Source organism: Vidua chalybeata, chromosome Z, assembly GCF_026979565.1.
Source record: "Vidua chalybeata isolate OUT-0048 chromosome Z, bVidCha1 merged haplotype, whole genome shotgun sequence".
Classification (NCBI taxonomy): domain Eukaryota; kingdom Metazoa; phylum Chordata; class Aves; order Passeriformes; family Viduidae; genus Vidua; species Vidua chalybeata.
This window is the reverse complement of record NC_071570.1, coordinates 70,153,802-70,169,043: the sequence shown is the minus strand read 5'-3', so window position 1 is coordinate 70,169,043 and position 15,242 is coordinate 70,153,802. Positions and strand designations below refer to the sequence as shown.

General features: G+C 40.9%; 1 protein-coding gene across 1 annotated transcript in view; it reads left to right on the top strand.

Annotated features, from left to right (window-relative positions):
* Positions 1 to 2,912: 2,912 nt before the first annotated feature.
* EFNA5 (ephrin A5) overlaps positions 2,913 to 15,242 on the top strand; it is a 206,961-nt gene continuing 194,631 nt past the window's right edge. The window contains exon 1 of the mRNA XM_053932456.1: positions 2,913 to 3,078. Within this exon, the coding sequence (XP_053788431.1) occupies positions 2,954 to 3,078 (125 nt within the window). The 5' untranslated portion in view covers positions 2,913 to 2,953. The remainder of the gene's footprint in view (positions 3,079 to 15,242) is intronic.

Sequence of the window (15,242 nt, the reverse complement as noted above, 5' to 3'; positions counted from 1 at the left end):
TTTTTAAAAACCATCCCAAGGGGTTTGATTGTTTAACTCCAGCCCATGCTCCGTCTCTTCAGTGACTTCGGAGCGGAGGGCGAAGAGCAGGAATCGCGGGCAGTTTGGATGATGCGGTCGGTGAAGATTAACCCGCAATGTCCTCCTCCTCCACGCTGAGGAAAACCACAGGGAACCGAGCAGCCCAACGAGCAGCGATGAGGCAGAGCCGAGCTCCGCGCAGAATGCGGCCACCGCTCCGTCCGCGTTTCGCCGGCGCGCCACTGGGGGGAGTCGGGGCGCTTCCGAACGAGCCGCGCCTGCGGCGGGAGCGGCCCCGCGGGCCCGGCGCGGAGCGGGACCGGGCAGGCACGGAACTGGACGGGACGGGACGGGACGGACGCGGAGCTGGCTACCGTCACCCTGGCAACACCGGCGGGCGGGAGAGGCGGGAGGAGGCTCCGGTCCCGACCCGCCCGCGGGAGCCGCTCTCCTGCCCGCGCCGCACCCCCTCCGCGCACCCCTGGGCATTTGGCCGCAGAACGCCGGCCCGGCGCCCACCATGCCCCGCCGCCGGTGTCGGGGTGTCGGCGGCGACGGGCGGCGGAGCGGAGCCCCCTCCGCGGCTGCGGAAGGTCTGCCCGCGCCCCGCCGGGTCCCGCAATGCTGCGCTATGCGGGGCCGGCGCTGCCGCGGCGTCGCCCGGGGCGTGGGTGCCGGGCCCCGCCACGGGGGAACGAGTTTGCTGTTTCGATGGAATTCCTCTGGCACAGTGTTTTTCCCGGCAGGCGGAAACTCGTCCACACGCGGGTCCCGCGCAATGCCTGTCGCAGCATCCGGCGTTGAAATGGTTACCTTTAGCAGTAAGGCTGCACAGGAACCACTCCGAGTTCTTAGTAATTCAATTAGTCAGGTTTCCAGAAGGTGGGGTTGACTATTTTTTTGGCATGGAGGAGGAGAAGCCCGGGACGACGCCTCCCTTCTCATGTTGCAAGCCAATCAGGTCGAGGTGTATTAAAAAAAAAAAAAAAAAAAAAAAAAAAAAAAAAAAAAAAAAAAAAAAGGACTCTGTAAGCAAACAGCAGGCTGTGTCCTGACTGGCTGCATCGGCAAATCCCCCCCTTTCCAAAGTAAACTGCATACAAAAATCCCACATGATCAAGCAGCAGCGCCCGTGTTTCGAGCTGGCTGCCTGCACCTCCTCCTCGTCTTCATCCCTCACGCACACCGGCGCCAGATCGGACCTTCGCGTGTGCATGTATGTATGCGTGCTCTGTGTGTGTGTGTCTGTGTGTGTGTGTGTGTGTGTGTGTGTGTGTGTGTGTGTGCGTGCGTACCTCGCTATACCGCGTATGCATCTCTGCGGCTGCCTGTCGCACACACGCATGCACAGAGACAGCTCAGCACGCCAGGCTCCTAGCTTTTCCAGGTTGCTGATGTCGGATTTACACGCAGTGAAGGGACCGGTCATTGCAAAAGGGGGCGTGACTGTTTAAAGATTTTTTTCCTCCCATAAAGCATTTTTTTTTTCCAAACTGACTTTTGCCCCTCCAATCCTCGTCGCTCTTTACGATCCCTCCCTGCCTGCCGCTGCATTCAAGTTTATTTATTTCCCTGCTGGCGTGGTATATTTTTCCTTGCTGTTCTTGCTGCTGCTTCAGAGGAAAAAGGGGAGCAGCTGTTGGGCAAGACCGAGAAGATCTCGGGTGGTTGTTTTTTTTTTTCCGATCTCCCTATGTAGTCATCTGAGGGGTGGATTCTTTTACTCTCATCTCCTCCCTGATCCTTCAAACTGTTTTGTCCTTCCGCAGAAGTTGATGTTCACGGGACTGGACCCTGCTTTATCTTAGAGAGGCTCCGGGAGGCTGAATCAGGAGATTTCCGCACCTCGCCGTATCGCTCCATTCGTTTCCCGAGCAGGAGAGGCCAGCCAAGACCAGCATCATCAGAGGAGTTTGCAGGCTTGATTTTGCACTTCTCCGAGATTTTGCTTTTGTCCACGCCCTCTCATAAAACAATTTTTTTTACTTTCATCTGCTTGGTTTCCACGCCGCTATATTTCTTGGATTGGCCGTTCTTTTTTTTTCCTGCCCCCCGCATTTTTTTTTTTCCTTTGCTGTTGCTCCGTCCTTGGTGCATCCACCGCCCAGGAACAGGAAGGACAAGAAAACCACTCCATAAAGTCTCCTTCAAGACACTCCGTGCTGCAGAACAGGCTTCTCAACTCCATCAGCGCAGCAAGCAAACTCCTCAGGGCTTTTGCTTCTTCCCCCCTCTTCCCCTCCGCCCCCCCCCTTTTTTTTCCCCTGTTTTTGTTTGTTGCTCATTTGCGGGGAGCGGAGGGCCAGAAAAGAAGACACAAACTTTGTGCTTTGACATCTGCGGGTCCTTCTCCTCCCGCTCCCAGCCGGCGGCCTTTAATATATTGCCAGGACCTCCCGTGGGCTTCCAGGGGAAAGATCTCCTTCTTCTCCTCCTTCCCACTCTTCTCCCCCGTCTCCTGCTCGTTCCCTCCCTCCATCCCCGCATACTCCGGCCGTCAGCGCCGCTGGGGCCGCTCGCAGGGGGCGGAGGAAGCGCTGCTCTCGCCCGCCCGCCGCGCCGGCGGGCCGGTGTATGTCGTGCCGTGGGCTCCGTGCGGAACTCCCGGTGAATGAGAACCGCCCGCCGCTTACCGCCGCCACACGTCTCGGCCCCCACCACCCCCTGCCGGGGTGAGGCTGCCTAAGGGGCCGCGGATCGCCCTCGTCTGCGGCGCCAGGCGCCCTCCGCTCGTTGCGGCGCGGCACGTCGCGGAGCCCACCGCCTCCGTGCTTCGCTTTTTATTCATTCACCCCAGAACTTTCGCGGCCCGGCTCGGTTCCGCCTGCCTTCTTCCCCGTTCCTTTTTTTTTTTTTTTTTTTTTTTTTTTTTTTCTTTCCCTTTTCTTTATTTTTGCCGCATCCCGCCTCGCCGTGCCGCCGGCCGGGCGTGATGCCGCACATGGAAATGCTGCTGCTGGCGGCCGCGGCGCTGTGGGTGTGCGTGCGCGGGCAGGAGCCCGGCGCCAAGGCGGTGGCCGACCGCTACGCCGTGTACTGGAACAGCTCCAATCCCAGGTACGCGGGGCGGCCGCGGGCGCGCACCGGGCAGGGGATCGGCGGGCGGGCGCACAGCGGGGCTCCGGCGCCGGAGGCTCGTGTCGAGAGACCGGCTGCAAGAAAGAGACGAAAACTTTTCTTTTACGGGGGTTCAGGGTTGCAATCAGAGATGGTGGGGCGGGTGGCGGGGGTGATTTTCTCCTCTGCTCTACCCCTTCCCTCCAAGGCTACCCCGGGATCGGCCGCGGCCGGCCCGGCCCGCAGGAGCCGGATGGATGCGCTCCCGGCGGGGTACGTGGGCGCCCTTCGCCACGGGGCAGCCCGTGTCTGCTGCCAACCCTGCTCCGGGAGCTCGGGAGTGATGAGGGGCACAGGTAGCGGCCCCCCGGTGGTGCCCCGAAGGGCTCCTTTGGCGGGCGCGGTGCCCGCCTGTAGCAGGGAGCCGGCCCTGGGCAGGGCTCTACGCCCTCGGCGAGACCTCCGCGGCACCCCGGGTGAGGTGGTTGTCAGGGGCGGATTTGCCCGGTCGTGCCCTGCGCTGCCCGCCCGGCGGGGGGCTCTCCCGGGCGGGCTGGAGGTGAGGAAGCGAGGTAGGTACGCCGTCCCGGGCCGGAGTCTGCCGGTGCCACCGGACAGAGGACGGCGCATTGCCGGGCTCCCCGCAGTCGGGGACGTGTGATGCTGGCACAGTCGCCCCGCTCCCCTGGCGCCGGAGGGTTCCTAGCACCAGGCTCTGAGTGCAGCTCATCACTGGCAAGGGAGGTTTCATTTAACTGTATTTTTTTTTTTCCGGATTTTTCCGTCATGTTTAGCATCAGAAAATTCCAGTCCTCCTCCAAATGGTATCCATGTGTTTAGGTAAAAAGTCATCTGGGTGTTAAATAGAATTTTTTTTTTTTTTTGGTGTGTGCTTTTTTTTTTTTTTTTTTGTTTTGTTTTGTTTTGTTTTTTGTTTTTTTTTTTTTTTTGTTTTTTTTGTAAACCTGTCAGGCTAGTCTAAGTAAATCTGGGGACGTTTTGTCTTAGGTTATCTCTTTTTTATGCTTCTGATTCTGCTGTTTGGCTTGAGATTAGCACATTGATTTTTGTCACAGGTCATGCTTTTTAATAGATCTCTGTTGCCTGCAGAAAACTCCACTGCTTGGTATTCCAGAGCCAGGTTTAAAATAGGTAATGCAGAAGTTAACAGGCAGAATTTTCAACTGCCCAGGGTTAGCTAGTCTGTCCAGCACTTTATTACTGATCTCAACGCCTCAGCAATAAATAATTGGCGCAAAAAACTTGAGACGAAGAAACAGAAACAATCATGTTTGGGTATGATGAACATCTATGATTTGAAATGCCTCTCTCTACAATTTCCTCTTTCTACATGTGTTACTTGAAAAAAACTGCTCAGAGTAAATAAGATGAAAAGCTAGACCTCACATCACCCATCAGAGAACACATGTTCCGAAAAATTGCTTGCCTCTAAAAATCAGAATTTTTATTTCTGTTGTTATGCAAAATGAAATGTAACTGCTAGAAAAAAAAAAGAAGTTATATTCTCAAATCCCACTGGGCAAAAGGAGGATCACTGAGAGAAATAGGTTTGACTAAATGCTAGCATAACAGAATACTTAAAAAATAACCTTAGATTCAAGATTTTTCACTTCTTTTGTCTTATGTGTGATGATCTTAACTGTACGTAGGTAAAGACAGCTGAAGGTACAAACAGTACTTACCTAGTCCATCAGCAGTATACACTGAATTATATTTACAAGGATTCAAGTAAGTTAAATCATACATTAATGCTATTAATGTCATCTCTTATTAATCCAACATCAAACATCAGCAGACTGCAAAGAAAACTTAGTTTTGTTATTCTTCCAAACAGTAGAGGAAGAGTTAATTTTAAGATATTTCTATACCTTCTGTTTTAAAACCAAATATTGCTTGTCTTAACATACTGCTCTCTCACAATGGATGTATCTGTTTGGACATACCCTGTTTATTTGTGAGTTAAAAATATGAGAAAGAGCAGGGTGTAGATGCAACTCTTCTTTGTTTTATACAGCGTGCCAGTTTGTGTGTACTTTCTAAGTAACAGGAGCATTACAGAAAAACAGGCAAACACCTGAATGTTAGGTGGGAGAGACCCAAAGAAAAAAAAAGCACTTCTCTTTTGAATTTGTTTCATCAGAACCTGAGTTGAAGCAAAATTGTCTTTGGATATCGAAATTTTTAGAGCATTTAACAATGTTGCAGGAATAACTTTGTAGCGATTTATCTTCATCTAGAGCCAGACGCAGGAGATGAACACAGGTAGAAGTTTACTTGGTGATAACTGTTTGAAATAAGAGGACAAAATATACTGTCATTCTATAAACATAAATACTATCATTGTGATTTAGCTTACTTCTTTATTGTATTTATCCAGAATTAACAAACTGGCATAGAACTAATTAACGCCTTTAAAAAAAAAGAAATATTGATCATAATAATGATAAAGGCGCTTTAAGGTTTCATTTAAACTTTGAAGAATTTGATAATGACTGTCCTTCCTTCAGATTTGATGGTTTAATTTTTATTAGTATTAGACTCCAGCAACTTTCTGAAATATGTAAAGATGTCATTCTCATTGAAAGACACATTAGCAAATTGTTGAGTGACCCAATTGATAAGTGCTCCTAGTGTGAACAATATTTGGTAAATAAAAAGTAATGGGAGTCTATTAGAAAAATTCATATTACATTACTTGGTTAGTTGCCAAAGTTCTGCTAGAACAATTAGAAAGTGTAGGCTCATTATTTTCAGCATGTACGAGTACCAAATTTTTTGTTTTTACAGAGTCAAAGTCAGTTCTTGGAAATGTTAAAAATATTGCCATGCCCTACTTTTCTTACATATTTAATTATCAGCATACACATTCTATAAATGCTGTAGTCCAATTCTGGGTTAGGTATTAAAATGTTGAAGTATAAATAAAATAACTTTTTTAGTCCTTTTTTTTTTTCTTTTTATTTTGATTGGAAATGAATCCTCAAGTAAGCTCAAAAATGTGATTTCTTTTATTTGTTTATTTATGTAGGCTTAGAATTATGTGAACACAAATTCTAACTGTCACTTTAAAGTGCATTAGTCTTTCAGCACTCTTTGCATATATGTTTTCTTATATGGGACTGCAAACAATTATCATCAAGGAATATTATTCTGAATACAATGCTCAGTTTTGGAATGGAGCATATTAATTTAATCTTGATTAGTAGTGTCCTTTTAATTAGAATTCAGACCAAATCTAGTGTACCAGGGCCAAATTTTGAAGCGGTCTACCTGTGTCATGCCTGCTACTGTTTTTAATCTTGTCACAGTTCAAGCTCAACTACTTGTTTTAATTGTTGCTACGTTTCTCTGCTTACCAGGATTATGCTTTAAGATTGTGGTTTCTATTTAGATATTTCCATGTAAGTTGTTTCAGTGTCAGGTTATGTAGCTTCATAAATTGTTAGTTAGTTTCAGGGTGGTTAAAAATACTTGATTTGCAAGTCTAGTTTCTGGTCATACATAGAGGCCATAGCTTCTAGTCTCACAAAGGCAAATATTTTTTATTAGGAGTATTACTGGGTTTGGCTGCATTTTATACAAGAAAATGGTACCCAAAATCCATAGAATAATTATTACAAAGACATAGGATGCTGATATATTTTTGTGTATTTATGTGGATAAAATCAGGACTTGAGATGGCAGTTAGAGAATTTAGGTTTTGAAAAGTAATTTCAACTTCAATTGGTGATTTTCCATAATTAAACTGGATACCACAATTTGGTCAGTGTTGCTAGAGGATTTTTTTTTAGATAGATATTTGGGGAAAAATTAGCGGATACTTTTGAAAATTCTGTGCATAGACTAGAATTTCACAACCTGGATTTCTCAGCCTATGTGGATTTTGTAGCTGAGTATTTAGGACCTGTTTCAGAAAAGCGTGTCACTTCTTTGAACTCAATCCTTACACACCTAAGTACTGCTGCGGTTGTGTGGGTGGATAGATGTGTGCTTAAGTGCTTCCCTGGGCCAGCCAAATTCACAGATTTAGTTTTGAGAAGCTCTGGATGTGGCAGCTCATGCACACCTGGCACTTTTTGGAGCACACTCACGGGCTTGGATGGATGTCTGAGTGTTTTGCCATCTGTTACGTGTTTGTGGATTTCACCATAGCATGTTAGTTGTATGTGCTGAGGTCATGTGGCTAGTTTTTTGCTTAGTTTGTTGGTTTTTTTTGTTTCCTATATAGATATAGTTCTGCCTGTGTACAGAGTTGAGGGAAACCATGCAGAAATGGCTGGAACAGGAAGAAAGCAGTTACACATGTTAAGAAAACTAGGAAGTTGTGGATGAAGAAGGGTAAAGCCAAAGTGTTTACTTTGATGTTGGTATTATGTATACGTTTCATATGTCAAGGGAAGCATAGGAGCCTAAATACTTGGGGTATACATACACATACTTGTATATATATTATACATATATATAAACCTATTTTGAAACAGCATAGCTTGCATTTTGACAGCATTTTATCCAGCAGCTTGCTCTGAGAGCTGAAGAAATCTCTGACTGGTTCCTTGTAATTAAAAGATCAGTAGTAGAGCTGTCAATTCTTTACACCTACTTTCTCTGCTTTTAATGGTTTCATTAACACCTTGTGTCTCCAAAAGAACGTTGGTGTTTATTTTAAAAGTGGGTATTTGAAACAGTTTGAAACCTTCTATGGAAAAACTGCGCAAAGAATAATAGTTCCACTGGCCTCCACTCTTGTATGAAAGGCACCTTATTAAGTGGCACCTGATCTTCATGAAATGCTTCTTATTAAATCTTTTCCGAGTGCATGTAGTCAGGACACTTCATCGCATTCTTTCTTCTAGCCCTATATGCTTTTTGAGAGGGACAGATAAAGATGAGCCTTCCTTTCTCTCCCCTGTTGCTATGATCCCAGCAATCTACCAGCTTCATGCTGGGCTGAAAAAATGAATGAATGCAATTAGTCCTTCAGGAGTCATGGTCATTGCATTCATATAGATAGGCATATGTGATCTATATGGCATATGTAATGAGAATATATATGTATTTCAATGTTTATATATATGTACTTGCATATATGTACACGTATGTGTGTATGTATGCATTGAAGTGTGTCATTGGGTGGTGATGTGGTATACAGTGTATCATGAATATTGTGTGAGGGAAAAAAATCTGAAAATTATTTTTTTAAATTGAAGTATTTAGTGTTTAGAAAATGAATGGTATTTCCATCAAATTTCCAGGTCTAATTTTCCAGCTAAGACATTTTGTGTTAAAGTTCAAAGCAGTAATAAGGGAATTATTTGTAGATTCTGTGTTTTAGTTCTTGGCCATCTTCCCAGTTTGCTGTTTCTTCACAAGCTGGTAGTTCTGGGGTCAGTAGGTGGGCAGGTAAATAAGTTAGCACTCAGGCACAGCAATGTAAAATGAAACAGAGAAGAATTACATGAGTGTGCTTTGAGAACTCTTCTAGCTTATTTGAGTGTCTTGTGACTTCTTCCAACACCAGTCTGTTGCTGGGTAGAGGACTGCAGCACTGTTGAAATACTAGACTACCAAGAAAACACATAAAGAAGGCTGGTCATTGGGAACAACTGAGAGAAGATGCTAACAAAGACACAACCCTTCCTGGTGAAATGAATAGACAGTAGTTTGTCCGTGCCTTTGAGATATGCCTCCATTGCTTTGGGTTACTGTTTTTCAATTTTTTTTTTTTCAATACAATTAGAAGTATTTTAGATCTGCGATTTTATTCCAATAAATATTCTTTGCTCTGCTACCCAGTTCTAAGCATTGTTAAAAAAAAAAAATCTTTAGTCTCATGATTAATAAAATATTCCAGCGTTTCTGAATTGTCTAATTCACTTTTGAGAATGAAGGGCCTTGTTTTGTTTAAGCTTTTGTTGTATTTGTGCTTAAAATTTAGTCAGTCAGCAGCACACCCACATAATGAAATGACAATGTTTGGTTTGAAGTAAAAAGATAAGTTATTGCAATTGCATTCTGATGGTATTACAGTTGTTATGGGCAAGCCATACTGTAAGGTACTTCAGCACAGCTGAATGAAAGAATAGAATCATTCACACATTAGGAGTCTTCCTTGCATTTTTGCACTCTCCCTTTTCATTGTAGTCTCTCCAAGCTAGATTATGGTTGAGCTCATTTAAAATGGTGGGTATTATTTTACAGTGTGCAAACATGTATAGATATCTGAAATCCTCTTTTTTAAGAAACTGAGCCTACATTTCTACATTACAAAAGCACAAATTCCTATTCCCATACATTTTAGAAAATAATTTGAGTTAAAATGAAAATATGTGTATGAGAGAACCCCCACTGTTCTGCGAGGATTGAGATTGTATTTCTCCACCATAGAATGCCAGAAAAATACAGTAAAAGAAAAATACACCCCAATATATATGTATATATATTTAATCTGGGGAAACATCCTTCATATTCTGCTATTGACAGGTTGATGAAAATACATAGTTAGATCCTAGTTGTATGAAGGAAATGAATTTATTTTAGACTGCTGCAAAATCTAGAGATATAGTTTGGTGCCCATATTCTGTTAACTGGTATGCAAAGAGCTTTATGGCCTTTTTCTGTTTAAATGCATGACCAGTAAAAATGCTGTCAAAAGAAAAATCAGCTAATGAGAAGGCACACAAGTGTCCTGTTAATTAGCAAGATCTGCTTGAATTGCTAATACGAATTAAAACAAATTCTTTAGATTGTGGAATTTTTACTTGAAAGTTACAATTCTTATTGTCACTTGCATTGTAATCTAGTGGAAGAATTTTCCTATCCATGCTGACATACTGCATGGAAAAAGGACCTTAGAAACACAGAACCTGTAAGTAAGTTATTTTTCATGTTCATTTTCTTTTCCATCATTAGATCAGCATATTAAACTGTTCAACAGTAGTATCTGCAGTAAAAAAATCTTATTTTACGTTTATCACTGAGTAGCTTTATTTTTTGTTTGTTTTCATCAGACTTTTGAAGAATCTTCTTATTTGATAGGCACCACCTTTAGGTTTTCATTATAGTGATTAAATGGTGCAGTGTGTAGAGGAGAAATTATTTGTTTATGAATCATCGGGTGAGGCAAAAGAAAAAAAGGGTATGAGATACATTTACTTTGATGCTGGTCACCCTCTGCTAAAACGTATTTGCTTCATTCTGAAAGATAAAATTTGGACTCATGACATTTAAAAGGATGCATGTTTTGACAGAATATATTTTGTACAATAATTAATGTTTGCCATGGAGCATTGACCTTCTTTATTCATTAAAATAATATAATACTTCCTCCCTGAAATTACTTAGTTTTTCTTGCTTAGGGGTGGATACTGGCAGTAGCAGGCATGTTCACACGGTGTGAATTGTTCATCAGTAGTAGTTGATCACTGCAGCTGTTCCTTGATGGATAGCAATGAAGCACTACCTTTTTTGGTTTTGTGGATTTCGAAGTAGTATTTTTCATATTTGTGTCACAATTCAGGAGAATTTCCTTCTCTTTAAAGACATTCAAATCACATTATCTTATCACAAAGGGACTTGCTAAGAAATATATAAATATTATTGATATTATAATGCTATTACTGTACATAGGATTTTTTTTTGTTTTAATTTTTACTTTGAATTTCTTTCAAATTTGTAAATAAATTTGTGTTTCTTTTCTCAGCCTGTGTCTTTGAAACTGGAGCTGAATACATTCTAACTCTTTTAATCAAAAATAAACAAAAACAATCTCCCAAATCTCTTATTGTCAAATATTTCGTTGGTTTTGTAGTGCTGTATAGATAAAAACCAGATTTTTTTTCTCTGAGGAGACAGAAAAAGCAAATATTTTATCTTACTTACTGCTAATTTTAATGATGCTCTTTGTAGCACAGTTTTCAATGCTAATTCATCAGCACTAGCTAAGGACTTCTAGCAGCTTTAAAGATGTTTGGTCTCCTGCAATTGTTAAAAGTTGTTGCAAGAAAACTTACCAATTAATGCTGTTAATAAGCAGGAAAAACAGCTGCATTGGGTTTTTGTTTGGTGATTGTGGTTCTCCTCCCTGCAACCCCTCCCACTTTATTTGATGTCTAATCTGATTTTTCAAAAAATAGTTATGTATTCATACAGGCAGGGCATTTGGTGAGCAGAAGTTAACAAAGTAGGAGCTATCAATCCTGCTCTCTTTCCCATTGTTTCCAGAAAAGAAGGAAATAAAGAGAGACTCTGGAATTTGAAAGTATTGACCTTCTGACATGCACACACAGCATGGTCATTGCACTGGCACACAAAGTGCCTTAAGCCACCATAATGGCAAACTGCATTTTTGAAGTCACTGATATGAGAGCCAGCTGGATGGGGGATGGACAGCCAACTGCGATTCTGCAGCTATTTGTAAGTTACCACTTTAGAGCCAGACAGCTTCACTTTTATATTCCCAAACTTACCACTTTGGAATAATGTTGCTTTGTTCGGCTTAGCCAGGGATTTGTGACTGCTACATAGACTTAGAACCATTTGGTCCAGATTTGTGTGGTCATTCTTCATAGAAATCTGCTTCACAGAGTAATTTCATTCATCTGGTCGTGGGGGAGGGATGAGAAACCGCGAAGGAACATTCAGATATAGCATTCTTCAAGGAAATTGTGCATCCACATTAGCTAGCTGCTTTTTAAAGGTAAAAGCAGAGATTTGGATCAAGCAGTTAAAAGCCAATTCAGACCAATGTCTTAAGATTATGTGTGATCTCTTGGATAGGCTTTCCATGTATAGTCTGGAAAAGACCTAATATTTTATGTACCGCAACAGCTCTTACCCCTGGCCCATGTATTTATTTATTTATTTATTATTTGTTTACAGTTATTGCTTCAATACACTTTTACATAATTTTGCAGTTCTCTTGGGACTGAGTTTATTAAAAATTAGTGATCCATCGCTAAGTGGGGTACATTACAAATACTGGTGCTCCCAAAAGGGAGTTTTTGTGCCAAACCGAAAGAAATAATAGGGATGCAGAAGCTGCCAAAAACTGTGTCTCCCAATTGCTAATTAATCAGGTGAAAAAGCACCTCAGCAACTACAGCTGAATGTGGAACAGTTTATTTTAAATACTGGAGATTTAAATACTAAAGCAATATTTAGAGGACATAGCATCTCTTTGTTTCTAGCTATGTATAATTTTAAAAAAGTTAACTATGTGCTGGGGTCAATGGGGAATTCTTTTATGTTGATGGCATTGTCGGTGCATAGACCTCTTTCAAAAAACTTCATGCTATTAACAAAAAAAATTAAAGATGATTGTTGATTTTTTCTGTCAGTTTCTTTCTGTTTGTGGTAATTAATAATAATATCTCTAGACAGCAACCAAGACCTTAGAAAAGATATTTTAAAAAACTTACATCTTCACTAATCTGGATTACAAGGCATGATAGAAAAAGAACCATTGCTGTGAATATCTGGTTTCCAAAGCTGCCAATCACTTTTGGCACAGCTCCCATCATGGTTGCTGTGGCCATAATTAAATGCCTGTCATTAGTGTATTTTTCCATAACATTTACAATGGAAAAGGCAAGGGGTCCTTGCAGAGCTATGGCTGTCAGGGGAACAATAAAACTAATTACACACTCTGCTGTCACCATTGTCAGCTCTGCTTTTGGGGGCAAAGAACATGGGAAGTGTGTGCCTAATAATTATATATATATATATATATATATATATATATATATATATATAATATTTACTTGGAGGATTATTATTCTTTATTCTAAAGATTTTAATTCTAGGGTTATGTTTGTTGCATCACTTATGCCCAAGTTGCATACACTTTTCCCTTTGCTTTTGAACCACATTTGCCTTTCTCTCGTTCTGTCTTGCACACTTTCTGGTGAACTGAACTTTCCAATAAAATTGCTGCAATCAAGTCCAGTATTTGTCTGCATTTATTAAATAGGTGGGAATCATATTTTGTATGCTTTTGCTTGTGCCTTGCATAGTAAACTGGATTAGAAAAAAACTGAATGAAAGCAGCTAGTTTGCATGTTCATGTTTTTTTCTGTTTCCAGCCTATAGTCTGTGGGTTATCTTTAGTGAAATCAGAGTAAGATTTTGGTCTACTGCAGTACTGACTTGAATGAAATGTGTTCTTGTTCATTTACCCTTGCACACACATTTCCAAATATAAACATAAAAGCATAATTGCTATGTGAATTATCTTAAACACTGCTCTTAAAGACATTGAAAGAGTGAAGTTGTGCATTCACACTAATTTTTACTATTTTTTTTTAAGCTTTTAAAATGAGCAATTTATTTAAGCATTTTTAAGGCCACTGATTTAAAGAGAATATATCTTCAAAACCAGAATTTTGAATATATTTAGGTACCAAGACTTGCAGACAGCAGCCATATGGAATTTTTAAGACTGTTTGGTGCCTAACTGTCCTAGATTTTATTTCAGCTCTTTTGCACATGTAGTTTCTTAAATACTTTCCAAAAAATGGTCCCTTAAAATTAAGGACAATTATTTAAATGCATACCCTCCTTTTTAAAAGTAAAAGAAGTCAGTAGGAGCTGATGGGTAATAATGAGGAAGTCTAGTTTTTTGCACTGTATGCCTTGACAGATACTGCAAGGTGTGGTTTTTTTTTTTAATTCGCTAACTATTGTTGGATTTTTATTGCAGTATTTTTGGAGGTATTCTTATCCAACTTATTGACACAAAAAGATTCTTGAACTGTTTTGGATGGGAGTTGATTTAGGACCTGTATTGATGATTTTATGGTGTAGTTCTCCTGAATATGAGCTTCAGTAGTTAGGCTTGTCAATTTTTGTGAGGCTGTGCAATCTGCACAAATTGAATCTAGTAAGGGAGCACAGCAGCATGGGACTGCAGAACCCTGTGGGTCTTTATCTGGTTGGCTTAATATAAGTTCTAGATTAAATTTTTTTTAACTGTTCTTGCAGAGTTGGGATCTCTACCTTTGGGAATGGAAGAGGATAAAAGCAGACCTGGTTGAATGAGTAGAGTTTTGCTGTTAGCCGTGAGAATTGGCTTACTATATGTGATTAGCAGACAGACATTAATGAAACTTTGAGGTGTTGAATGCCCTATTTAGTGTAGTATGGTTTGGTATGTGACAAAAAAAAATTAATTTAAGATCATGAAGGTAAAGTAAATCCGATATAGTAGTACACTACTGGGATACTTGTGTTTTGTGTTTTCCAAAGCAGTATATGCAATACTCCTTAAAAAATGAGTGGATCTTGTGAATGCCCAAATAGGATGGAATGATTTCCTAACTGATATAACTAAATCACTGTATTCAGGAAAGAAGTCTCTATTTTATAGAAATTCGAATAATAGCCTTCTTAGAATAGAGAGCTCTCTGGAGAATGCTACTTCTTGTAAATATAAAATCTTTATATAATATATAAACCATGTAATTTATTACCTGTTTACCAAAATGATGAGCAGTTATTCCTATGTCCCTGTAGTCTGGGATTGCTGAGAAAGCAATCATTCTTATGCATTTTCATTTCATGGATTATCAAGTATTACATTTTTCTTGGTTTCTAGTGGACTTGTTCTTTTCTATTAACTATGAGACACAGCATGAGATGAAGATAATCTTGAAGGAAATATGGCCCTTGTTAAATTTGAGAAGATACATATTGATGAAATAAACTTATTTTCGGTAAAATAGAGTATTGTAAAAAACTCCAATTCTAATTTTTAGAATTTTACAGGTTGTTAAACTGTATCCATCATTCATGTATGAAATTTGATTGTGTTTTGTTGTCTCTGAGATGGTAGATCCTGTTTTAAGACACTGGGCCCAATTTAATACTATGTATATGTATTTGTAGGGTGTTGCCTGCAAAGTTTCTGGAAATCTTGGAAAATTTTTTGTGTTGATTTTCAAATTACATTTCAAAAGTGTTGTGAGAATGTTTAATAACTTTTTGTGTTAATTCACAAATGTTGTAAAGGAATGCATACACAATTTTATTGAGGAACTTGCATCTTAAAAAAGTCTTCAGACAAACTACCTTAAAAAAAAAAAGTTAAGAACAGTTGCTGCAGAGCACAATCATTTTGTATTACACATACTAGCATAATCCTCACTTAA